The 27003-nt window shown below is 38.1% G+C and overlaps 1 protein-coding gene across 3 annotated transcripts; it reads right to left on the minus strand.

The window, feature by feature from the left end:
• Positions 1 to 1731: 1731 nt before the first annotated feature.
• Positions 1732 to 27003, minus strand: LOC140929093 (uncharacterized). Of its 3 annotated transcripts, XM_073378947.1 has the most exons (14): positions 26864 to 27003; positions 26530 to 26636; positions 26191 to 26285; positions 25915 to 26023; positions 21759 to 21854; positions 20094 to 20148; positions 16795 to 16843; positions 13558 to 13605; positions 11971 to 12061; positions 10874 to 10939; positions 8795 to 8863; positions 7452 to 7787; positions 6854 to 7046; positions 1732 to 6278 (listed from the first exon to the last, which is right to left on the minus strand). In XM_073378947.1, exons 1-14 carry the CDS (start codon positions 26883 to 26885, stop codon positions 4591 to 4593), a joined length of 3024 nt encoding a protein of 1007 aa, XP_073235048.1. In that variant the 5' UTR covers positions 26886 to 27003; the 3' UTR covers positions 1732 to 4590. The 3 variants fall into 3 exon arrangements, with proteins under 3 accessions (XP_073235048.1, XP_073235050.1, XP_073235049.1); XM_073378949.1 differs by lacking the exon at positions 26530 to 26636 and having other exon boundaries at positions 26864 to 26904; XM_073378948.1 differs by lacking the exons at positions 20094 to 20148; positions 21759 to 21854; positions 25915 to 26023; ... (1 more) ...; positions 26530 to 26636; positions 26864 to 27003 and adding an exon at positions 18629 to 18895.

Here is a 27003-nt window from a genome sequence, read left to right on the forward strand (position 1 = left end):
ATATAGACTTCTATAGAAGAAGCATTTGAATTTTGCTGGAGCTCGTGGGCAGATCAACAAAACACTTTACCAAAATCGACCAGAAGACACGCAAAATTAGACAAATTTATATTTGGAACCCCATGACTACTGGATTTATTATGTAAACATTGATTTGCGTCATCAGTATGGAATTTCTGTCGCTGAGTCGCAGACGTTCCTCCGCGCGAAACGTCCCCAGCGACGACGAGCGAGGAGAAACGGATGTTTTCGCAGGCTAGAAACTGAACCCCTTCTGGGTTTCTGGTACTATATATCCGTCAGCATTAGTCATCATTAGTTTACCTTAACCTACATTTCATTGTATGTTTACCTGACTTCCGTTACTTCCCTGCAGTAGTTGTGCGGGAGGCACAAAAAGCAAAAAATAGACTGTACTATTACACGTCAATTAGGTTGTAACTCTGCAGACAGCGGCATCCTGAACAGGTCCAGCCATGCACTGTCCTTTTACTTCGGAAATTTCCGTGAAACGTGAACACGGAATTTTAATCCCCGTGATGCGTTATTTCTACTTGTTAATGTCCGTGATTCGTGCGTTGGATCCCCCTTTTACCCCCTTCTTCCAAGGTACACGGCGAAGGATACGAAATATGTAAGAATATGTCAAGTATTGGGCATGTTAGCAGTGGTCAGAACGAAACCGCTAAGCCGATTTGTTAAACAAACAAACAAACCGATTACATACAAGTTATTGACTTGATGCGAAAGCGTTGTCAATTAATAAATGTAGACGTAGATAGATGTAGAAACAAAACATATCACTTCTATCGCAAATAAATACCACCAACTAACATACACAAGGCAGGAAGTTTGTATGTACTTAGTGTAAAATGCTTGACAATAGTTTGTGGCTACTGACCTGAGAAATGACACAATCACTCAGATTGTTCAGTCGTTAAAAAGTAGACTATCAACGGCTGGCCAGAGTGGTCCTCTTTTGTTTCACTGTTGCCGGGAAAAAGGCAAGAATTTGGCGGACGTAATGGGAGGAAGAATCAACTACACAATAAAAATCGGTCCTCAACTGAATGAACGTGTTTATATTCAACCCCAAACATGTTTTCTGAAACTTCGTCTGGGTCTAAGGACCCGTTTATATTACAGCGCCTATATACGACGAAAAAGTTGACGCCTTGGCCAACAGCTCTCGCGCATGCTCTGATTGTTTCGCCTTGGCCGATTTTGCCTGGCTGGGGGAGTCAAAGTTTTTATATGGAGAAAAGTTGGCCCTGCTACTGATGAGGTTGGCCCTACCATAGGAAAAGGGTGACCCGCTTTTAGCCGAGCCAACTTTTTTTCCTCAATCACGTACACGGTTCGCACGTTTTGTAAGGAAATATAGGAAAAGTTGGCTCGCCCAGGGTTGATCAGTCGAGTAAATGAGTGACGCTTCCACCCGGGAAAAGTTTACTCCTTCTAAACTGGGCATAAGTTGTATTTTTTGGTCTACTTTAAGTTATGAACCAGGGGCGTAGCCAGCTTTTCGACTAGTTGTAGGCCTGGCTGACTTTCATTTCCACATATCCTGAAAATACACGCATGATTAGTACGCGCTAACCTCACCCAAACAACGCATAATTTATTAAACTGTAGAATGATCAAACCAAAAGTTTGTAGGCCCTCACAGGTCTATGGGCTGGCTACCCCCCTGTTATCGGAAATGGGAGAAAAAGATTGTCAGCATTCATATAGATTATTAGGTACTATCATTTTATTCCTCTGTACTTATACACCAACTTGCAGCATTGCTTTGAAAATAATACAAGATCATGCGGACTGGTCACCAGGCTATTAACTGCATAGTCGACAAAATGATGCCGGTGAAATTTATCGTAAAATATCAAACAGTTTGTTTAAAAATATATACACCACAGTGGGTTGACTTGAAAAAACACTTTGATAAAGAGACACATTATAAACTTTGGGAATTTTACTCCGTTATGATAAAACCCAAGACCGTTACTCTAATGCGAGTGTGATTCATGTGGGACAACAATCATTACTTTGAAGTTATAAAATCTTGTAACATTTTATGGAAATAGAGAATAATGCGGTAACTAGGTCAAATTCTGGATTGTAAGAACGAGGGATCGAATGCGTGGTTATTTCATTCATTTGCTTAGTTTGCAAACATCGTTTGCCAAGGATAAAACACTACAATATTTGACCAAACAGTCAAAGTCGGGTTGTTTACCATTTACATGGACAAACTGGTCGGTTCACGATTTGGGCGAATGGTAAGCAAAATTCCGTCCGGGAATCACGTTTACCATATCTACAAATCAGTTTCAGTTATCGTAAAATGGCCGCGAAGGCTTGAGACTGGTATCAAAGACGGTTACGTTTGGAACATTCCGTCTGGAAAAACAGGAGTACCTTTTCTGATCTTCCGTTGTTTCTGGAAATTTTCTGCTGGAACGACCCAGAAAGTCGTCTTAAATTTACTTTCCAATCGGACTTTCTGGAACTATGTGTAAATGGTAAACAACCGTAACCTACCGTTGCAGCCTCGTTTCCAGAGTATTTCCCTCGCGGCCAAAATACTGATGTCGTGTAGGATCATAACTATCATATGGAAAATCTGGAAACGAGGCTGCCTAGCATTTAACACTTTAAACTAATCTAATCATAATTCATATATTTTAATCCCGTTAACAAGGACGCTCACGGTCGGAATCCTGAAAGACAAGAGAAAACCAACGGAAATCGTAAAATGTCTGTTGGTGTCTGAGTGCTTCCGATGTTCTGGAGAACGTTTCTTAGCACACTTCAAAGCTACAACATGCGCGGAAAAATACGCGTAAAACGAAATTGCTAAGATTTAGTAATCAACTCTGAACTCTGCCTCAACTCTGCCTCTGAAGTTTCCGAGAGTGAAAGCTTGTTACTTGACGTTTTTAAATTATTCTCAGGAGTAGCGTTTTCAGCTAACAGAGTTATCTACTAAAGGAACTTGCGTGTTAAAAGAACCCCTTCGTTAACACAATCTGTCTGAATAGATTCTATAGTTCAGAACCCGTAGGAGGTCCTGGAGAAGGCCTAAAAAGGAGTTCATTTTCATGCCAAAACAGAAATAGCTTATCGAGAAGCATGAAAACACCCTCCAACATTGTTTACAAAATCTTCATACATTTAAACTGCAGACACTTATGAATGATCCTTACTCTTCTCTTTCGTTATTTTAACAGAAAAATAAAAAAAGGGGAAACACCACAGCACGAGGAGTTCACCTCAGGGCGGTATCAGATGTCGGTTCTTTTCCACGGAGTGTTGCAGCCCTTTTGCCTATCAAAAAAAATGCCGCACTCGGCCAACGCCTAGTTTTCCTTTTACCTTTGATTGGTGGAGAAAGTGCACGAGGTTTTGTATACGCTCAACTGAATTCACTACACTGCAATTTATCTGGAAAAGTGATTAAAGGAATCAACTTTATAATTTTCCTTTAAGGGACAAGCACACCACAAACATTTCGGGAGCGAATGGCAAAGCAAAGGTGTTACTCAGAAAATATCACACAAAGACGCCTGCATGCTTTTTGCAGTTACTTTCCCCTCTGTGAATGATCTACAGCTCACCGAATTTATAATAACACTCGCTGAAATGGGCGTTAAAAATAAATGACTATAAACATGTAAGGTTTACCGTTCCTACTGACAAAGTGCACTGTGAATCAGTTATAAAACGCAACAAAATGAAATAAAATTTATAAAACTGATTTAGGCAAAAGACTGCGATCTCTTCCTTTTTCGAAGTTTCCCGTGGAGTGTTGAATAAAAGTGCTACTCTTGTTCTTCCTTTTTTGCTCGTGTACGTCAAAAATGAGGAAGAGGTCGCAGCCTGGTAAGTTTAGTTCATAACTCAATCTATACTTTTAACTACTGCTTTATAAAAAGACAACTTAACTTGCATTCCCCCTTTACAGAGGGAGTGACCGAATGCTGGTGCGGTACGTTATAGCTGCTCCTTACAGATACTGAGCTACTGGTCCGGGTTTGATGAAGATGATTATGTTAACTGTGGTAGACAACCACTTTACTACTACAAGCTGTTAATGGGTTGCTACACTCACTGTATGGTAACACAACATGAGTTACAACTTAATAAACATGCACAAGTTGTTTACATGACAGTTTTACGTGCTAGGAAGTGGCTTACTCAGTTTTCTCTGTCGTGATGCCGCGGAGACTCTGCAAAGTCAGTCGTATGGGAACAAAGATGCACAGGAAAACCTTCAAAATTTGCTCATCACCAATAACTGCCTTCCTTGCGAGACACGTATTTTATTGTCAACGATCCTTGTATATGCTCTGTAATGTCAGATTAATGTATTCTACTGTATTGTCTGCCTTGGTCAAAATGGTAATCCAAACTATTCGCGGATATCTCAGTTTATCGAACAATTACTTTCTCCAACGTTAAGCTGTAATATCCAATCTCTATCTTGGATTGCTCTTATCGTTAGAAACCCGCAAAGGGCAGCTTTTTTATATCATGATAATTACCACTGTTTCACCAGCGAAGAATTAGCTGACTTAGCCACGCCTTAGACTAAAGACCAGCGTCCCTGGTTGGTGGGTACACAGGGAGCGAAGCCCTTCCCAGGTACATATTGGGCGTCAGTTGAGAGTTGTAAAACGCTCCAGGGTGTTGCATGTGAGCAGGATACTGGTATTGTGGCTGTCCAAACACGGGAGGATATTTATTTGAAGGAAAATAAAGACTGCTGTACTGAGGCATTGGTTGTTCAGATAACTGTGAAGGTGGAATGCTACTCCTGTCCAAGTGTGGCTGGCTGGGTGCGGTCAAGCTCTCTACCGAAAACGACTTTGGTACTTGTATAGTAGAACCTGTTGTCGCAAATACTGTACTGTTATTAAGGTTGGGTTGACCACCTGGCGGGCGCATGAATGGACTCTTGTTGGGCGGTCCACAAGCGGCGGCGAAATGAGAAGCTGGTGAACGGTCGGTAGGCGAATGCAGCGGACTTTCGTGATTATTATGTGTTCCAAATGCAGGCGATTTGTTTTCCTCTGGTCTACGATCTAAAGGCGAATGAGCTTGATTGTAATTGCCCATCACTGATGAATATGGATTTTGTATCCCATGTGACAGTGTTTTGCTAGATAGGTCTATAAACCCGGGACGAGGTTGAGAGTTAATAGGTCTTTCTTCAGCTTTAAGCCCAGGCTGCCCAGCCTGTGCTCCTTGCACAGGGTAGTTGGCCATCGACGGACCACCCATGCTTCCTTGTGGATGTGAAGGCGAGAATGTTGGTTTACTAGGTTCGCTGGGTGACGGGCCAGGGAATCGTGGTGTTTGTGGTGTTAGTGGCGTTTGTGGAGTGTGTGGTGATCCTGTATTTGTTGGCGATGGTACTGGACTGTTCTTTGTATGTCTCGCGTCGGGTGGTCGAGCGCCAGGGTAGGGAGGCGGTGGGGAGCGCACTCCAGCCCCTAAGGGATCCGAAGACGGTGAATTTGAATTTCCTTGGGCCGGATGGCCTCCAAGATGTCTCGGTCTGTGAAAGTATCCTTGCTGTTGTTGACTTGCCTGTTGACTGAAAGCGGGAAAATGCGACTGCTGTGTAGTCTGGCCGCGCATGTCAGACGTGCGTCTTTCCATATAAGGTGCTGATTGTTGGGGAGCCGCACTTCGAGGATATCCAGTGAAGGAACCAGACTGTTCCACTCCCACCCCTCCCTGCTGGTTATAACCACTTCTAGAGTACATTCCATTCACTCCTGATGTAGCCTGACTGTTGCTGCTGTGCGAGTTTCCAAACAAGAGCTGGTGAATGTCTTCCATAGCTTGCGACTGTGTCTGCCGCTGCCTGTCTTTGTACATGGACTGTTGAGCCTGCATCTGATCCCACTGAGAAGTTCCGTAACCAGGTCTGACAGCATTCGACTGCATACCACCTGTCATCCCTGCTGAGAGACTTGCCATTTGTCCCCCCATATGACCAACAGAACTCCTCATGGAGTACTGCTGTGGGTAGAAAGACTTTTGTTTGCCGAAAACGTTCGTTTGTTCAACTTTAAGAAATGGCGAACTGGATGGCTGCGCCCTGTGAAACGAAGAAATACTTTCCACTCTACCCATTTGCACAGCCTCCGCTGCTCGGTTGGCAAGACCCGTTGAAAACACGTAAATCCTATTGGGTGGCTCAGGCATTTCAGCTGGCTTTGGAAATTTTAGTTTCTTCCGACGTCTGGGTCCATCTGAGTTATCTGAATCTTAAAATTAAAAAATAAAAAAAACACTGTCAGGGTCGATCAGAGCGGTAAATGAGGATATTCATAAATCTGAATATGTACACATATCAATAGTACAATAGTGCATATGTACACAATAGTGGGATTTCATTGTCTCTATTCTCATTGGCCGATAGTCATTAACCTCTTGCTGTTGATCAGTCACGTGATACACACCGGGACAACACAAACAAAGAAATTACCATTTCAAAGGCCAATTGGTTTGCTACTCTAGCCCTTAAAGCAATGGAAATATTTGGTGACACCTTACGAGCAAGGACCCGTTTCTCGAAAGTCCCGGTAACTTTTCGGGCCCGGAAAGCTGTTTTATGTTTGCCGTGTTTGCATTCAAGATCGAAGTTTCAATAATATTGAAAATGAGAGAATAAAACTATCAGTTAACGAAGCAAAATTGACTGGTTCGTGAGCTAGAAACTGTGCTTCTCTTCAACAGGTTTTGATTTTAAAATTTGCCTTTGGGCCCGAAAAGTTTCCGGGCCTTTCGAGAAACGGGCCCCAGTTGCAAGGAACAAGTTGTTGAGATGTGATATTTGTACCTATCTCTCTTTCATTGTCTTCATCTGACTCGAACCCAAGCTCCTCTTCTTCCCACCATTCTTTTTTCTTGCTCATTTGTTCACGCCTGATAACACAGCGCCTTTTCGCTCTTGATTCACCACCAACTGCGCTTATTATTGATTCTTGTTTCTGCATTTCTTCCTCCACACGTTGTTCCAGTTGCTTTCTCTCCTAAAGAAAACAAAAGCGGTTCAAGTAGACACCTACCTCAAATAACATGTAATACTATTAACAAACCTCTAGCCCAGTTTTCTCGATTGGTTTATGAAACATTCTTACTGAAGAAAAAATATTAAATTAACTAAAAACCGGTCATGCTGTGTCATTTTTCGTACTGCTAATGCTTAAAAGGTACTAGTCCATATCTGCACTGCATGTTATTTTTGAATTTCACGTTGCCGCACTATGTCTTTTACACATACATTTGAACAGCTACTCTATAATCATCAATGTAATCATCAACCTCCTAGTTTCGCCTAGTGCAATGTGCTGGTTAATCTTCATTGCCAAGAGATTTACAAGCATACAACAGTTAACATGACAAATGTCATTAAGTTTGTTTTTTGTTTTAACCACCTGAATATCTTTTTCCAGTTGTTCCTGTTCCTGCTCACTTTTTTTCCTTCTTCTCTCAATTTTTTCCACTACTTTTTGGGAATCTGTAACTGCTCCTTTACTCGCAGGTGGTCGGCCCCTCCTCCTTGGCTGCTGCTGCTGCTGCTGCTGCCCTGGCTGCAGAGCCGCTGCTGGAAGCTTTCTTTTCTTTCTTTGAGGTGGGCTATCTTCCTCGTCGTCTGGGTCAAAGTCTTCGTCAGCGTCTGAGATCTCCTCCTCCTGCTCTTGGTCTTCTTCTGTCGTGTCCTCCTCGTCTTGTTCTGACGGTGCACTTTTTTTATCTTCTGTTGTTGCAATCTTGTTGTGTAAGTGAAAAGAGCAGAAAAGAGCTTTAATTGACATAACAAAGAGGTCTCTCAAAACCTGTACCATCAATGTAAGAAACTGTGACAAGGGTGTAAGAGAAGAAAAGGCAGCACTCTAATGAATGATGAAGGTAAGGGAAGGTGCTGGAAGCTACATCCCCCCTGCCATCCCCCTCTCATACAATCGCCCCAGCCTTTGTACTGAACATAAACTTTGTACAAAAAATAGTACTGTCGTGGTTCAGTTTTCATATATTACCACACCTACTGGGGTTATTTTAAGTAGGGGATAAGTCAAACATAGAAACATCATATCCCCTACCCCCCTCCCCCCACTACAAATCACCCTTTCTACTCTATCTTCAACCTTCAACTCCTTTCAACATCAGAGATGGATACCACACACACAGGGAGGGAGGGAGAGAGGGAAGATTAGCTACTGAGTGCTTTACCAAAGTAGTATATGTCTGCTCTACAGGCTAGCCATTAATCAGGACCTGATTTAAACTTAGGATCTTTGGTATGAATGTACAGAGCCTTAAGTAGGGCTGTCCAAATGATGTTCAATGTTTCACACAATAATGCTAATTCTTTAATCTAAACCAAAAAAATGTCTTTGCTTTTCATGCTCCATTATAATAATTAATGCAAAACTGCTCTTTGCATGATTTTCCCTGCTCGATTGTCAGATGACTCATCTAAGGAGTCCGCTGACAAATGTTGCAGAATTGGAACTTGCTATTAAAAAATTTCTAACCAGGCCTGGTCTTAAAATTGTTATTCAAGCTGGTATCTCACATGGAAATCTTACTGTTTGGCAACGTTTTGACAAGTTACAAATTTATTCCATTACAATGCTCAATTCTTTTGCCTCACTATTATGCTCAACATTATGCTGGCAAAATGTGGACAACCATAGCCCTAGCCATGTCCCCACACTGCTTCCTCAATAAATAAATTTGAGCACATGTACTGGTATTTTGCAGCTACAGAATATACCTTTGTTTCCTCCTTCTCTTCCTCTTTTTTCAAAACAGCATTTTTATCTGTTTTACGTTTGGAAGCTACCTGTATTAAATACACAAAAAAATGCACACTAATAAATACAGCAGTTACAGGTATATACAGAACTGAAGAGATCTGGAAAAGGGATACAAAAATAGGTTGATCATGATTTGGTACAACTGTACACTAGCAGGATAAGACATAAGATTATTTAGTTCCAATACAGGGCACCAAAAAAGTGTTGTCTGATAGCTTCGGTCTTATGGAAAGACCGTAAATTAATTTCATCTGACTTTGTCAATAGTACAAATATCTATCAAGCCCAGCAGGTTGGAGGAGGGATGTGTTTGAACCTCCTCGTGTTTATCTGCACTGTATGTTAGCAGTATCCAGTGGCCTATGCTATTACTTACAGGTAACAAAACTTAAGATTTTAGACACCTTAGGTTTCACAGGTTCAAAACGTCCTGGCTCCCTAAAGTTGTTTATTGAAAAGTCTGAGATAAGATTGATTGGTTGAGCTACTACAAGGCTATATGTTGTAGCCCTCTAGTAGCGAAAGCGCCAGCTTTTTGGTGGCAAAAAAGGGATTAAAGTCTAGCTTTAACCAGCTAAAGTTGTTTTGTCTCGATATTTTTGACCAGCTAGTTGGATTTTACTAAAACAATTATTCCTCTCGCCCTCATGGCCTCTGAGTCAATAGCCCATTCGGCCTTTGGCCTCATGGGCTATTGACTCTGATCCCATTCGGGCATGAGGAATAATGTTAAATAATTATAATTAAATAACTGAAGATAAGCTGTATTTCTGTTCAATATAATAATGATGATGAAAATAATATTGAAAATAACACCCACAAGCGTACATGTGAGTTAACAATAATCGCATAATAATATAATACTAAAATATAACCTGTACATAAAAAATCAAATAAAATTAAAAAGATCTTTTGATAAAACATCGCTTGAACCTTTCAGTCCTAATAAGTGACAAAACTTAATCATGACATTGTCTCGTAGATTCCGCATAAGCATCATGGGGAGAAGAATGATTCATTTAAACAGTGATTGTCAATGGTCACCTTCTTCCATAACTCCAAATCTCTTTCTGGTATTTAATCAGTTATAGGAGTTAACTTAGCAGTATAGCCATATTTGACTGCACACTTACAAGACCTATCTATCTGAGAAAGGTATTTACTATCATAAGTACAGGCAAAGAAAGTAGATAGCCCAGGGCTAGTGGATTTTGCCATCAGGCTAGTGAATTCTGTTCTTATCCTGCCCAATGGGCAAGTGATGTTTTTGAGGGAATTCAAATAGAAGAAGAACTGTGAAATCAATTCTGCTCATCAAAAAGTTTTTGGGGCTCGTTGAAATGATGTTTGGGCTAGTAAATGCTAGCTTCAGCTTGCCTGAATAGCAATCTGCAAAAATGATTTTCTTTGCACCCTGAAGCCCAGACTTCAATAGCATAACGGACTTGTCAAAAATTAGCAGGAGGGGAGGGGGTGGAAACAGAGGGAGGGTCACAACTTTTTGAGACTGCAGAAAAGGGAGGGGTCATGAAAAATGGACCGTTAAAAGGGGGAGGGTCATGCAAATATGTGTCCGTGATCATCTAGAGGTTCACCCACAGGAGAAAAAAGAAGTTCTTTATTTTGTAAAAAAAAAATTGGGAGAAATAGGAGAGTCGAGTGATCAGCTGTCAGAATCAAAGTCGGACTCTTAATTCTGTCATCTAAAATGTATGTACATGGCATTACAAAGAACAGATTAGAAATATACTTTGAGCTTTCATAATACTGACTCACCCTAGTGTATTGCAAGAACTAGATTTTATCATTTATAAAAGAGGGGGAGGGTCATGATATTTTAGGCCATTGAAGGTCAAGGGGAGGGTTAGCAAATTTTACTTCCATTGCAGGGATGGGTCACCTCATTTCTGAACCCAAATTTAAAATTCCTACCCCCGCTCCCCCCCTGCTAATTTCTGACAAGTCCCTAACTAAATAAGGACATGATAAGGCAGCTATCAAATAGCAGTCAAGTTAGCTGAGTCCTGTAACTATACCTTGTGATGAGCCTTTAAGGGGCTCTCCTTTGTTACAGTCTCCAGTTTCTTTTCTTTCTCATTTTCCTGAAAATTCAAGTATTCACAAAGCCCATTTAGAACTAGCAGATAACAGCTATACTTCTAAATGGCAGTAAAATTATAGGGAAATGAAGAGGTGGCTATCCTGCAGGGTGCTTATTTTCTCAACATTTTTTCAAGTAGTAGACATTGAACTTTCAGGCCATATGAGAGTGATAAGCCATTAATTTCCTGTAATACCACTGTAATAATTATAATGAAGTTAAATTTATTTAACACAGTTAAAAATGAGGAGCAAGGACATAGTCAGCAGTCAATCGTTTGGCTCAAGTGCAGTCGGCCTTGCTTCATTACCTCAATGTACTTAGTACAACGTTTTCCTGGCGGGCACTCTCTTTGTTTAGCCTTTTGATCATTCTTTTACCCCCATCCCTCCCCCGCTTCATTTTTCCAATGGAACTAGGCACCTGTCACACTGATAAATCAGTGTGACAGGTGCCTGGTTCCATTGGCGTGGGGGCTCATGGAGAAGCTTAGGGAGAATAAAGTGTAACGGGTGGTTTTCGTTCTTAATCTTGCAATGTAGACCTGACACAAGTGGACTCTTCTCTCATTTAATGTAGTGAGAGAAAGTCCAGATAATGCCTCATCACAACTACACATAGCAAAAATGATATGCATAGCTCCTTTTTGAATGCTCTCAATCTTAGACACCAGAAATTCAGGTATGTTTGCCATACGGGAACAGCTCAAAAGGTAGATAGTGTTACCACTGGATAAATCTCTCTCCAGTGGATAACGCCATTGGTTTGGCTTATACTTTTCGACCACAGGATTAGTGATTTACCTGGCCCCAGTAATTGTTCAAAAGGTGGGTAATGCTATCCACCGTATAAATCTCTATCCACTGGATAGTGCAATTGGTTTTCCTAATACTTATCCACTGGATATTGATTTATACGGTGGATAGCGCTATCCATTGTTTCAGCAACTGCCGGGGAAGTTACTTTTGGATTAAAGAGGCATAACCCGTAACTACAAAAAATGGCTGTTTAAACAAACTTATTATAGCTGACCTTAACTGTTGGCATCACAGATGGGTAGAGCTCATTCTTCAGGTATTTGTACAACTTTTTCTCATTACTGTTACTACTCTTCTGAAAGGTACTGTTGAAACGAATAAATCATCAATAAAATACCTGTGAAACACAGTTAAATTATGCTTATTTCCTTACCTTGCTGCATTAATTAGACGTTAAAATTAACTGAAATTTCAGGGCTACAACTCATCAGAAACTAAAATATTCCCTGACACAAGTAGTAGAAATGGAGGTTTGCCTGTAATAATTCTAATATTGGTAAATAGTTTCATTATAACAATATATTATTACATCTAATGACAATAAAATTGAAATTGATAGTCATAGAGAATTCAATAGCACATCTATTCATAGAATTGGTTATTACTTATTTGCTAATTCAACTTTTTTTATTATCAATGACGTATGTTTCATCATGGTCAATTAATTTCTCTTTTTAAAATCTTTAACAAACACACTTGAATTTCCGCTTTGCTAAAACCTCAAAAATTTGCAGAGAAAATACCTTGTCTTATAACAAAATATTAGTATGAATGGGAGGGTTGAGTATTTGTTGATCATTTTTCAATTCAATCACAGTGGATCAGGTGTCATGTATTGTAAAATATGCTGACTCATTGAATAGCAGCAATAATAAAGTAGGTCATGCCTTCTGCAGTTAAAAAAAAGTAAATACCATGTCCTTCTTTTATTGTATTACCATGTACACAATTACAGTAAGTTATCTGAAAATGTCACAAATTCCAGTAGATTTTGTTTAAATGTTAACTGCTTGCAAACACATTCATGACAATATTATAGGCAGATTAGGTGCAAAGAAGGTGAAAATGTTAATTAAATCATTGTTTAGCTTAAAAATGTCCAACATAGTTGAGCGCAAATTTATGTTTTCCTTTATCTCCAGTTTGGATTATAATGAATCTCAGGACCATGAAAGAAAACAAAAACTCATCTGGCTACTAAATTTTTCAACCAAAGAAAACTTATTTGAAGCCATCGTACTTAAAGACAGCTATAAAATACATTCCCATTTGGTCTTGTGATGTGAATAAATTAGCTTTTGACAACCTATCATACTTAAAGAACAGCAAGAAAACTACATGCACCCACCACTTACAAAAAAGCATCCTTTTTCACCACGTTGCAAACAAAACAAATTTGTTCATTTAAGAGCAAATATAAATCCTCTTACAAGTCAGCATTTCACAGTGAAAATAAACTTTTCAGAATAATGTCGAAAAAGATGTAAATGATTGGCAGGGATATACTTTGAGAAGAGAGTCTACCATTAATGCAGCCTTGGATGCATCACACTTTTGACTTTAAAAAAATCCCAATTTCAACTCAAAGTACAAATTCACACATTGAGGGTGATCATACTCTACACATGCGAGTGAAAGAATGAACACCATGAGCAGTTATGAATAAACTGACTTGCACACAGAACAATTAACTACATTTACTGATACATTTTAAAATAATCTTCGCTTGAACTTTTGCAACCCCACCAGTTCTCAATAACAGCTAAACAAGAACTCCTTAAAAACCCTCACAATTTCTTACCTCAGAAGGTTTTCCCAGTCGGTGCAATTTATACACACAGTCTCCCAGCTGAAAAACAAAACATATGTAAAATACCACATCAGCTACTCAGAACTCCCAGCAACCACTTTTCATCTGAAAAATTTCACCCAAAACAAAACTTTACGAGTTCAAGAAGGCACCATTTTTGATACCCGTTGCTGGTGAGGTGTCTTGATCATTGAATTTAAGCCTCTGAACAAAAGGTGCCAAAGACAAGAGAGGACTTAACAGTGTTCAGGTTATACACCTTCATTAAATATGCTTCACATGGCAGCACTACACTCAGTATTTGTGGAGCCACCAGCTGGTTGAAAAGGCTGATTAACATAACAGCTTCATGGTTTATTTAATTTCTCTTTCTTGGCAAATCACAATAATGGAAATTTAATACACAACCTGCCATATATGGTACAGCTATTCCCATCAAACATAAACATCATCATTGTTTGTTTGCATAGTAAAGTGTTAAAATAAAATTCGGAGAGGTAACTACTTCACTGCTAATATTCCATATGTATTTCTTTACAACACAATTGTTTTCGAGATCATAGTTTTTTCCGTCCTACAAGCTTATGAGCATCAGTAGCTTCTTAAATGAATAAGAGTTTTAAAAGATCAAAATAATATGGTGGATATGTACAATTCACATTCTAATGTATATTTATACTGCCTTTAATTTGTTCAAACAGCATGTTTGCAATTATCATGCACAGCTAGACAAATATAAATAATTATCCATTTATGACTTTGGGTAGATAATAATATCGTATACATTGCTGATCTGGAAACTGCAGCTGGAGTTTGAATTTTCAAATAAGAGAACAAAATGTTTGACCAAAAGGTTTTAAGACTTGACTCACCCCAAAAAACTTAAATATTTTTCCTTCATGACAAAAATTACATGAAAAGTAAGTAATATTTGTTTACCATACAAAAATCTGATTTAGGTAGTCCAAAATAAATTGAATGTATTGAAATAACTTGCAGCCTTTACACAAATCATTGTCTTCATCAAATTTCACATTCTTTTCAGTAAAAAGCGCACTTAATTTGAGTGTTAAAGAATTTAGCACACAGTTACTAATAGTGGACAATTTACATCTCCTACAGGAGATGGAGCGGCCATTCTATGTGCTCATTCAAGCCATGGGAAGTCCGAGCCATTTGTGGGTCAAAGGCATACTCCTTCATTCCTCAGTTATTTGGAGAACCTGAGTATTGCTCCAGTCCCCAGGAACAAACCAGTTTAGTTTTCGCTTTGATAGTAGGCATAAGAACAAGATCTTTCCTCTAAATGTTTGTAAAAGAAGGTTGTCTCAGAGGTAGATACATTTTACAAATGCAAATGCCAGACATTTCTCCCCCGGGGGGGGGGGGGGGGAGGGGGGTACTCCCATACATTATCTATATGGGTATGTGCCGCCCAACAGGGTTGTGATTTTGAAGCTCCTGATTTAGAACGGGGTATCCATTTCAGAGGCGTTTTCTAGAACAGGGTATAATATTTCAAACGCACAAAAGCTCCAGTTTTGTAAGCAGCCATTTGAAATTATTCAAGGACAGATTGCTTTTAAAAATATGGTTCAATGTGTTAACAAGCAAACCCTTGTACTCTTGTTGCACCCTGTGTTTTAAAAGGCAGGGCGGGTGTATTTTGGCGCAAGCCGCGAGCGCTGACTCCACCATCATAGATAAATAGGCCCACACAAGTCTGAAACGAGTCCATAATGTACCTGAGGGAGATGGAGACAGGCTCAAAAGAAAGGGCCGGGGGAGGAGAAGGGAAATCGTTGACTTAGTAGCGTGGTTCTGTGCATGGTGAGAGATTTTGTGTCATAATTAACCGCATTGTATCCACATGCACAGGAAACGTACTCCGGATGATTATGAAGAAGAATTTATTTGATGTATAAGTCGAACAAATAAAGAAATATCTTTTTATAAAAACAGGGCTATTTCAATTTACAAACTTTCTAGAACGGAGTATAAAAAATTGGCCCATTTCAAGAACGGGGTATCAGTTTTCGGGCGAATTCTAGAACGGGGTATAAAAAATAATTTGGCCCATAATTTTCTAGCTCGGGGTATCAATTTTAGGGGAATTTTTTTTAGAACAGGGTGCCAATTTGGAGTCCCAGGTGGCACATACCCAGCCAAAAAATACCCAAGTGCCACCCCTGGTTTCTCCTTGCTCATCACCACTGAGGAAGATCAGTGGCAATGAGCTACAAGTTACATTTTACACTGACCATTTTAACATTTTGCCAGGTTTTTGCCCAACAGTGATTGTTTGTGTATGACAGTAACAAGGGGCATCTAGGAGCGTTTGCAGCCCTGTAAAGTTAGATTATTATTTAAAGCTTGATTTCAGTTATTTTAATCACAAATCATGATATTGCAGAATGTGGCATCTTTGCCCTTTGGTCAATACTTTCATTATTCCAGTACTGTATTACCTGATTTTTCTTTGGGATAGGACAGTGTTTGCCCCCACCTCCCCCCACCCCCCAAGCACTCTCGATGCCCCTCTTCTTGAACTTAAACACTGATAATTATTAGTTCATTAGTTTTAGGTTTCATATTGTAATCTTGAGCTTTTAAAGAATGTAATTTCATCCTTTAAACGTAAATTGTAGATGCAGGGCCCTTATAGGTACCATAATAAAATATTGAATCAATGGGCCAACTTGTTTAGATAAAGTTTCACTTTGCTTTGCAGAAATGATTTAAAGCATTTGACAGCAGGAGGTCACAGGTAAGATCCCCGGGACCGGACCAATATTCAGGGTCTGACAAAAAACAAAAACTGAGAAATGAAGATTTTGCCTTTGCCCTGCAAACGACTACACCTCATGTGCAGGCTCAGATGACTACACAAGATGGTCATCCACAAGTCTCCAGTAAGAGATGCTAAAATAGTGTCCTTAATGTGGCTTGGATGACTACACAAGATGGTCATCTCCACATCTCCAGTAAGAGACGCTAAAATAACGTCCTCAAAAATATAAAGTACTGTTGTGCTTAATACATTGGCACTTAAATTAAGTGAGTGCTTTCTGCAACTGATTGGTTTGGCTTTTACAGCCATCCCATGAAAACCACTCCTAACCAAAGACAGATAGATCAGGCTGATTTTGGATAATTTATATTGATCAACTCATTCAGATCTAGCTTGATGTATTGATTTACTGATATTTTACAAAGATAAATACTCACCCTGTTCGGCGTCCCTTCTTTCCTAAAACTTCACGGTAAAGTCTTAAATCTGGAAAAATAAGATTTACAGGTACTTTATGAACAAAAAGACCATAAACATTTGCTAAACAAAATTACGGTTTCTTCAATGGTCAGTTTAAACCCTTCATTGCTGCACGATTCATCACGCTTACTTTTAAATGAATGGTAGATGGTGAAGCGTGAAGTGTACTTAGTAAGCTGATGAACAGACTTTTCGGGGGTATAACCCTTCCTCAGTGTCAGGAAGCAGTTTTCATTTAAAACACTGAAGAAGGGTTATATACCCCAAATGTCTGTTTTTTTTTTTTCTAAAAAAATTTGACCCTTTTGAATATATATTTTTTATGGAATTAATCACCTCATCAGCTTACTTTTAAATCTATGGACAATCCTATGTTGTTACTGCTTAAATGAAAACTCTTTGACAGTGAACTTTTGCACACCATTATTCAAGAGAAAGAAATTTGGAATTTGTATTACTTTCCTTTTCATTGGCCACTATTAACTACAGGGTAAGGATTGATAAAAATATTGTTTAGTGCAATTGAGCTGGGTAATGTTACATTATAATGTCTTCCATCCCCCGCTATATTACACGATAACATCCATGTATGTTAATGTTATGCAGAGACTACTAGAGACACAGTGTTTCCAGTATATCAGAGATTTCTCCTGAGTGGTATTAGGGTTTTCGGCAAGAAAAATTAATTACAAAATCGTACCAAACATAGCCAGTGATGAGAATCCGAGAAATGTCACACTTTAATCTACAATAACTGCACTATACAGCTATAAACTTTGTACAACTCTTTATAAATTAATATGTTTATTGTTGTTAAGTTAATGACTAGGATTTAACTTTAACTCTTACAAGCGAGTAATCATGCAAGAACACTTTCAATGGTGGTAAGATTATTCCAGAAATAGTCTTAGTTTGACTACTCTAAATGACCTTATAAAATAATGTAAGCAGAAACTAAAAAGAACTCGAACAACAGAACACATCCTTAAGAATTTGTGAGTTTTATGCATATTTATGATTATGATAATGCTGGTCCAGGATGGTGAGAAACTTCACTTCTCTACACTAACAAAAATGGATATGAACTTCATATTAAACTGGTCTGATGTGTTTATCTGCGAGCTGTGATGTCTAAGTCCCGGAAATACCCTCTTGAACTATTAAACAGGATTATTATATATTGCAGAACAAAACTGCTGTCACTGCTTTGAGTATTTAAGTAATTACAAGATGATCCACTTTTAACAAGAGATATTCCACTACAAAGGCAGTCAGACCAGAATGCCTGTAAATGTCATAGAGAATAAGTTTAACAGTAAACAAAAAAGACTAAATTTTCTACTTAAGGTATTTCCAACTTAACATCCATGACTCTCTGCTACACAATCCTCAGAAAGAGTTTCATCAGTGAGCAAGTTCTAGCAATGTAAACAATTCATGCTTGGCTGGTCACAAAACTACTGGGGCTTTTATAAATATTCAAACTTCTTCCAGGATGAATTCTGAAAGACCTTTGATGCTGAGACAAAGCATGTCAGTCTTCATTCACACATGTTACAAGCACATTTTGCATGTCCCTTCTGACAGCCAAGTCACAGAGCCTAAAAGTCCTCAAAATTCAGCCTCAAACATACTAAATCAAGTTAAGTTTAGATTATGCTAAATTAAAAATATATATTCTACTACAAAGCCAGCAGAGCAAAATACAAGCTTAACAAGAATCAGCTATCAAATCTAACCCATACATATAGTAAAAGAACTTTCATTTTTGAAGAAGATAATAATACCTACATTTTAGAGTGCAACCATAAACCACTTTGGAAATAGTCCAACTGAAAAAGCCATGAGCTTCAATTCTTCCCTTAAAACGACTTTTTAAAACATATGCAAAACATGCAAGCCACATGAAACATTTATTCCTTTCTGTTGTTTGTTCTGACATGTGACTTAGCCTAATTGCATTCTCCTTGTACCCATACAATGGACTTTTAATTTGAATCTTGTCAACAACCCCAAAGAACAATGTGGCTGCTTTGATACTATTGGAACACAGCAAAAAATAGTGTGTAAACACTGACTACTCTTGAGGAACAAGTTCAGTGATTGGATCATTCACTGGCCCGTCACCTGCTATAGGGATACGCTTCCTTTCATTGGAAGCTACAATATCAACAAAGCCTCCCAAAGGCCCAACTGTATGCAAATTGGATTGCTCAAATGCATGACAAATTTCCATGACAAAAGCCAGTTCACAGAGTGTTTGGCAAGAGCAAACAATGGCTTAAAAAACATCTCTCAACAAATAACAAGAAAAGCAGAAGAAGAAAAAAATAACAAAACAAGAAAAGAAGGATTGACTGCTAACAAAAAGACTCAATAGTTCTGCTTTTGTAATTTGAATCAGGATTTTAACACTCCAACACAGTGTCTGAGTGCACTATTTTTTAGAGAAATATGACCCTCCATTTTTGCAAGCAAACTAAATGAAGCATGCAAAATGTTCCACTTCATTTTAAGATTGTAAAATATTTCAGACTCTATAAAACTTCTGTGTGAACTATGATCCCACTTTAATAAGAAAGAAAATAAACAGATTAAAATCAAATAAAAACAGCTTTATTTATTCTCAGAATCTAATTGACAGGTATGAGGAAAAAGTAATTCAGCTCCAGGAAAAAAATATATTTATACTACATAAGGAGAACTCATGTTTGATGATTAAATTCTACAATTCAAAATAGTTGCAATTTGCAGAGACAAATCATTTTGTAAACAAATTACATACATTCAAAACAAAAAGGTTTCACATTAGATCTACAGTGTTTTAAAACTAAGAAAAGTTTGCTGTACTTAAGGGAAAACTTGCTACTGGTTTCATTGACTATTCAACTGAAATGCTGTTAATCAGTTGGTACTCTCGCAGTGCATGACAGTCTTGAAAAATAATGACATTGTTACTGAACTGTATATTTGCCCTTGTCTTTTGCATGCTTTTAGATGCAGTAAATTTCTCAGGTATAGGGTAATTACATCATAACAGTGTTTATTACAAATTTGCAGATTTTATGCAATACAATAATATCATCAAAATACATTGTGTACAATAACCAGTTCTATTAATAGTAAAGCAATAATATTTAATAAAAACCATTAACCTTTCAATAACAGGTCCCTAAACCTGGGTATCAAGTCTTACAGGGGGGAGTACCAAAAACTTACCAAAGCCCTAAATTGTTTAGAAAATGACACCACTTACCATTAAAATACCAATAAATGTTATTACTGGCATCACGACCAACAGGTTTTACTCTCTGAAGAAAGAAAAAGAAAGTCTTAAGACTGACCTTGACTGAGTCAAGGACCTCTGATACAAGGGATAAACACAGAGAGCTAACCCTTATCCGAAGGCAGGGCCAGCAGGGTGAACCCAATTTTTTGGACAAAGGGTAAAGCATTTTTATTAATTAAAAACTTTTTATAGTTAATTAACCTAAATGAAAAAGCCAAAATGTGCCACAAAGGAGAAGACGAAAAGCTAGAGCAAAAATGTTGAGAAAACAAGGTAAGTAAGTACAGTTAGTATGTCATTGTGGAGAAGTTTCTTTGACTTTGGATGCCACTTAGTGGCTGCAGTTATGGACTTAATTGTAGAGAGGTTATGTACAGCTGTTTCGGATAACACACAACCTCAGGGTTCATACAAAAATTGCAACCATTTTTCAAGGACTTTTCAAGGACCACATTAGATTTTCAAGGACCACCTAATTTCACAGATTGTACAAAAATGCACATTCCCAGTATATTCTAATAAGGCTTTAACACTTGAACTGTTTGCTTCACCACCTTCTCTACATTTTTCACTTTACTTGTCTTAAATTCTTCCTTTTTAATTATTGCATTAAACATTGAGCATTTTATGTCAATAACCTTCAAATTCTCTGACCTATGATTTATATTCTGTCTTGGACAACCTGAAGCATCAAAAAACACTTTCCACGCCACTACATTTGAAGTTGAAGAAAATTCAAGCACTTTTCAAGGACTTGCAAATAAATTTAAGGACTTTTCAAGGGAAAATGGAATTCAAGGACTTTTCAACACTGTGTGAACCCTGAAGCTGCGTTGTCATTACAGTCAAAAACATTTCAGGATTTTGGGTTTTGCTGGGATGTCAATCAAACCGTTACCATAGCATCCACTGTGTTTGTCAAATAAAGGCGGCAATAACGAGCAGAAGTTGCAAAAGTAAATATCAGAGGGAACAGCCACCCTCCAATATCTGTGTTTCTTCTGGATTTGGAAGCTCTATAGGAACAATTTCACTTGCCATGTTTCAATAATTGTAAAAAAGATAAAAAACTTAGAGATGAGGTAAAACTAACTGCGCTTTTCAAAAACACGTGTCCCGAACTCTGATGTTCAAAAGCGACAAACCTTGAAACACACAAATCTGAACTGATTAAGCCCACAAAATAAGCATTTTCAAGGAATATTATACACTCTTGTCTGTCCCAGGTGGAAATATTTCCAGATCTAAAATCCCCCATGCCCGCAGAATTCCAATTGCGAATCCCCTCATGCCTTCAGATTTCCAAGACAAAGAACCCCCACAACCCCCCTCCTTGCCCTTGGAATTCTGAAAAGCCATCCGTGGTATACTATAAGTTTTATGGCTTCTGAAATGTTCAATTATGACACTTGAAAGTGTACAGTGTACAAATTATTAAGCTAGTTTCCAAAATCTTGTGTCACCAATCAGTGCTATGAGCTAGAGATTCTTGACACATTAATAATAACAGTTCACTACTACTACTGCTACTACTACTATCTCTGAGCCAGTAAAATGATGCACCATCTTGCCTTTTCTCGTGTGTAGCTAGAAACTCTAATATCTACAATCCTTTCTTGTCGCTGAACTTACCGATGAATTAGGATTTAAGAAGTCCTTAACAAACTCTTTCAACTCCTTATCTTCTCCTTCGGCCAGATAATCAATCAACTGCTTTAAAAGCAAAATCTGTTGAAAGGAAATAATGACACTTCAATTAAATCACCTGTTTTTCTATGAGCTGCTTAATAAAGCTTCCTTTTAAGCATCTATTACATTATTACTGGTGTCAGTAAGTTTTATTATGATCCTATCAAAGACAAGACACAAGTGTCTGCAATTCAAAACCACTTACATTGTAGAGCCTTCTTAAACCTTTGCTTGCTTTATTTTTGTTTGTCAGTACACCAAAAAAATCACCTCCAATAGGTAAATATCTATAGCATGTATTTCTTTGCAAATATCTTGGTAGATTTTGATTTCCCAAAAATTCACGGTTGGGATTTTGAATATTAAATCTCTCAAAGTTAAATACTCTGAATATAAGTTTAGTAGAATGCAAAACTCAGTAGTATGAGCTAGTATGAGTAAGAGCGACAATCTTTTACGCTCTCTGCAACCAGACATTTTCTCCAGGGTTGTCACTAAGATTTCAAGTTGCCGGGTAAATACAACAAGGAGGCGGGGAATCAAACAGCTAGGGATTTCTTTTGGTTCTTTTTTCTTCTATTTTCCAATGAAAGTAGCCGGGGGCCACTCTCTTAGTAGCCGGAGGAAATCCCCGGCCCCCGGCTCTTAATAACAACCCTGTTCTCACAGTTACCATGTGACTAAATCCAAAAATAACTGTGGAGCAGTTTAGGAGTGAGACTGAGTCAATCCAATGAGCCACAACATATTTCTGATCAGAATGGATACTTTAAATTAAGGTAAAAGTGCATTCAATATGTCCATCCATCAAATTGAATTGTAATTTACGCTTTGACAGAATCTTCTTTTTTAATTCATTCCAAGATTCAATTTTCAGGGAGGAAAGTAGCCCACTTCTCTAAGCATAAAGCAACCAAACATTTTGTCAGTTGTTGGTGCTTACTGAAACCTCTGCAGAGAGGAAAACATAGCAATAAATAATACTAAGATGATACAAAATGGATTGCAATTAAGTCTTCAGACAACCCACAGGTGAGGAGCACGCAGTACCAAAATAGGTCTCTTATCAGCATAAAGGGCAACAGTGCATAAAAAATATCACTGGAGCAAAAAATCAGCTCTTTATAAGATTAGCACAAATGATATGGGGAAAGAAAGATAAATGATTACTTCTTTATGTCTATTTTCTAGCTCCTGAAAGAAATAACTTACATGCCGGTTATTGAAATATAGGGTACATCGAGAAATGACAAATTTGAGCAAAGTGGTTGACCTTTACAAGTATTTGCATAATACGAGCAAAATCAACATTATTAGAAGTGGGGTGTTTTCTTTTTACTTCTTTTATTCTGTGACTAGGTCGATGTGCAAGGTGCAAGAAGAAGCAAATCCTGTGTTCTGACTGGCTACCTCAACAGGTTTAACTTGCCATCTTTTTTAAGATGGCAGCTGTATATTGGCCATGTCATGAAACTCCACTTTGTCTTGGTCCACAGAAATTAAATGCAATAAAGAGCTTGGCCAATATCCAGCTATCTTAGTCTTAAATAATTTGTCAATAATATATGTATGCAATATTGGCTGCTGTCTGTTATGGTAAATTCATTGCATTAGGAGGGGGTGAATAGGCCAATGAATCGGTGGATTTTGAAAATATTTTGCCTAGATTTCAGATTTAAAACAAGATTTTCACAGATTTCTGGATCCTGCAGAGATTGTGGATTCATCCATTTTTTGGGCCTAGATTTTTGATTTTACGTGTAATAAAAACATTAATATATATTGTTGTCCAGATTTTAGATTAAGGCTGAAATTTTAACGGGAGATTTGGTTAATAAATCATAATGGATTAGCCGATTTGCATACCCCTATTCACTCTCTTCCATTAATACAATCAGTTTAGTTAAGATTATATTTGTCAGAGAATGCCTATGTGATTTGCAGCACAAAATAGACCTCTTATTTTAAGGTTGCATATTATTTTGTTTTCCTAATATAATATACGTCTTGTGAAGTTCTCAGTGAATTTGACACCTTTGTCGTTTCAACAATTTTTGGAACAGTGCACTTGAATGAGAAAAAAGAATCAGAGAAACAATTCTCCAGCGTAATATCACACATTGGGAAAACAAAACAACAAGCCAAAGAGGAGTGCCTACCATTTGAATGGACTTTATGGCACATTTTTGGACAAATGGAACTGCCCTTTTTCTCACCAAGAAACATGGAACAAATTCAAAGTTATCATTTGATCAAAAGTTTCAGATGCAGGTGATTTCCTGCATCATTAAGCTCAACAACAGGAATCATGAATGAAAAAATGAAACACAAATACCAAGGACCAAAACCTTATATCTTTCTCATCTAGACGGCTACATGTACAGATGAGTTGCAAGAAGTTTGTTAACAATGGCAACAAGAATAGAACAGCTGTCACATCATAAAATAATGGTTTTGGACCTGCAATGTTTCATCACCTGAACTGTCCATCTTGGACATTGCAGTCTTCCCGGAATTAGCCTGGCACTGGTAGTTGTAGACAAATGGTACTGAAATTTTTCATCCGCCAGGATGAACCATTCCATCTGAGTTCTCCCCAGAATTACTGGCTTTTCCATACAAATGGTAAGCACTCCAGTGGTGCTTTCCATATATTCAACCAAAACTTTCAAAATTTTGGAAATAGCATCAAAGAAAATTCTAGAAATTCCAGGAGCAAAGTTGAATGGAAAGAAAACTTCGGGGTAAAATTTTTTCGAAAATTTGGGTATACCTTGCAAGGGTTGTCTTCTTTTTTGGAAATTTTAAAAAAATACTGTTCCATTCAAGTTGACAAAAATTCAAACCAGACGTTTTGGTTGAATGGAAGTGCCCTAGGTCTATCATTTGCATTTAATTAATGATTTGATCAAAATTTACAGCCAGGCTACCAAGCTAAAGGGATGGCAGTTATTGAAGTGCACTTTATAAATAGGGAAATACAAAAACGCAAAGCGTCATACTGTAACTTACGTAAATACCAGCCTGGATTCTGTAGGATTAAGATATCTACTACAGTGCTTTCACATTCTTTGTAACTGAAATTTCTGACAGAGGAAAGTCTAAATTTGTGATCACAACTTCTTCAGAAACATTTCACATGGATGGCATCCACATGAATTTGTAATAAGTTTATAACGAAACTGAAACAGCATGTAAAAAATGAGTTCCCTGTCCGCTTATTATGCCAATTACTAAATTTTAAAGCCAATTTAGCTACATCTACGTTGAAAACGTTATAAGCCTGGTATAAAGGGGATGTCACCGGATCACAACTATCAATAAAATCAATTGTACAATCCAGTCTTAGTAACTTACAGCGAGTGGATGTGAGTGCATGAAGATGCTATCTATAGTCACAATTACAACAATTAAGCTTAACTGTTACAGAAAAATATCACGGAGGTAACGCCTTTCATTTACAATTTCCTCCCTATAAATCAAACAAGTAGATTTTTGTACAGTACAGTTGTTTCAATGGTCCCAAAGTTGTAATGAGATTAAAAACAGTCCTGACAATACGTTAACAATGGCACAACGACAGAGTGGGATAACAGACAACGAGTGGGATGAAATTAATAACAAATTAAAAGCGCAAAAGGCTATCGTTTAGCCATCAAGGCCACCTATAGTCAAAGCTAGAGCTTATTTCATACGCACACGTTTGGATCCAATTGCAAGAAGTTTATGGATTATCTTTCTCCATTCCACTTGACCTTAGCGTAAGGGACAGCTCTGACTTGTGCAAAAGCTACTGCCAGCTTAAATTAGAATTACAGCTGAAAATAATCTCAAAGAATTAAGAGTGATAGCAGAAGCGGATGTAAACTGTTTCGGATCCTTGACACGAACGCCATTTGCGAAACGCTTCAAAAGCGGAATAATTTAGAAAATACTGGTACTCAGCGATATTTTGTAGCACAATTTACGAAAATGATTGGTTTAAATCTGTTAACAGTATTTAGCTTATCAATATCAAAACCTCCAAAGGCCACCAAACTAGACAACCACATCGCTGGTTGACGCAACAACCCAACATGGAAGTTAGTAAGTCACTCACTCTCTCCTCGGGCCTAAATGCATCGTAGCTTTTTCCTTCATCAAAGGGACTCCGTTCTGACGATCTATTTTGGAGTTCTTCTTTGAAGACTTCTTGCCACGTCGTTGTCCTTCGAAGCAGAAAAGAGTGGCATAATTAAAATGATTTACTGCTTCAACAAGAAACGAACAATACGAACAAGTCCAATCAGCTGAGTTTTTCATAACGCCATAATAGTAACACGCTTCCGTCATTAAAGGAAAACACACAAATATATCAAGTTTATACTTCACCCACTTTACATCCTGTTTTGGAAGTAGGATTCGAAGCAATTCTGTGAATATTCCAAACAGGGTCAAGCTCTCAGAGTCCAAGAAGGCATTTTCTAATTCCTGTTAAAGTAAGACGACCCGTCAACACAATTCAACAGCAGGATTACAAACCGACCGTTCAAAAATACAGCAAACGGTCAACTTGTATAATTGAGCGAACGTTTAATCAACAAATATAAAAAACAAATCTCGTTTAAAATTTCTCGTTCATGGAAAACTGCAAAACAAAATGACAACTTAAGCGGGCGTCCAAACCTGGATGATTTTATTGCTACAACTATCGTTTTTACATTAAAACGCGCACCTCGGCAGTGAAGCTGACGAATCCAAACTTCCCCTGGAATACCCGCAGGAACTGGGAAACAAAAACAAATTCCCACATCGAGCGCATTCCATGCGCCGACAAAACACCTAGAAAATTAAAAGAACAAAACTATAGCCGCTAATTTGCAGAATTTTAACGAAAATTTATCTGCAAACCTCGCGGGCTGAAATCTACAGCGTGTGACAAGATGAAATTTGAGTTCACGCGATGACAGCTCACAATTAGTCACAACCGAGCAAAATCGCGTGATAAAACAGCAAAACAACAAACACTTGTAGGATAAGCAAGAAGACACTGAAGGGACAAGATTTACCTTGCTTGTGGCGTCTCCGCATCTTAAAAAAGACGCATCACGTTTGTAAAAAGTCGGAAATTTTCATGTTACTTTGCAGGAACTCGATCAAGGACATCTCGCTCTACTCCGCCTCACTCTCGTCCTTCAAAACAAGAACG

The sequence above is a fragment of the Porites lutea genome, chromosome 2 (genome assembly GCF_958299795.1).
Source record: "Porites lutea chromosome 2, jaPorLute2.1, whole genome shotgun sequence".
NCBI lineage: Eukaryota > Metazoa > Cnidaria > Anthozoa > Scleractinia > Poritidae > Porites > Porites lutea.

Excerpts from the sequence above, each read along its gene's own strand:
- LOC140929093 (XM_073378947.1), bottom strand. The coding sequence starts at position 26,885 with ATGCGGAGACGCCACAAGCAAG. Across the intron at positions 12,062-13,557 it reads GACTGGGAAAACCTTCTGAG|TACCTTTCAGAAGAGTAGTA; the intron begins GTAAGAAATTGT and ends TCGTTTCAACAG. Across the intron at positions 7,047-7,451 it reads AACTGGAAAAAGATATTCAG|GAGAGAAAGCAACTGGAACA; the intron begins GTGGTTAAAACA and ends TGTTTTCTTTAG.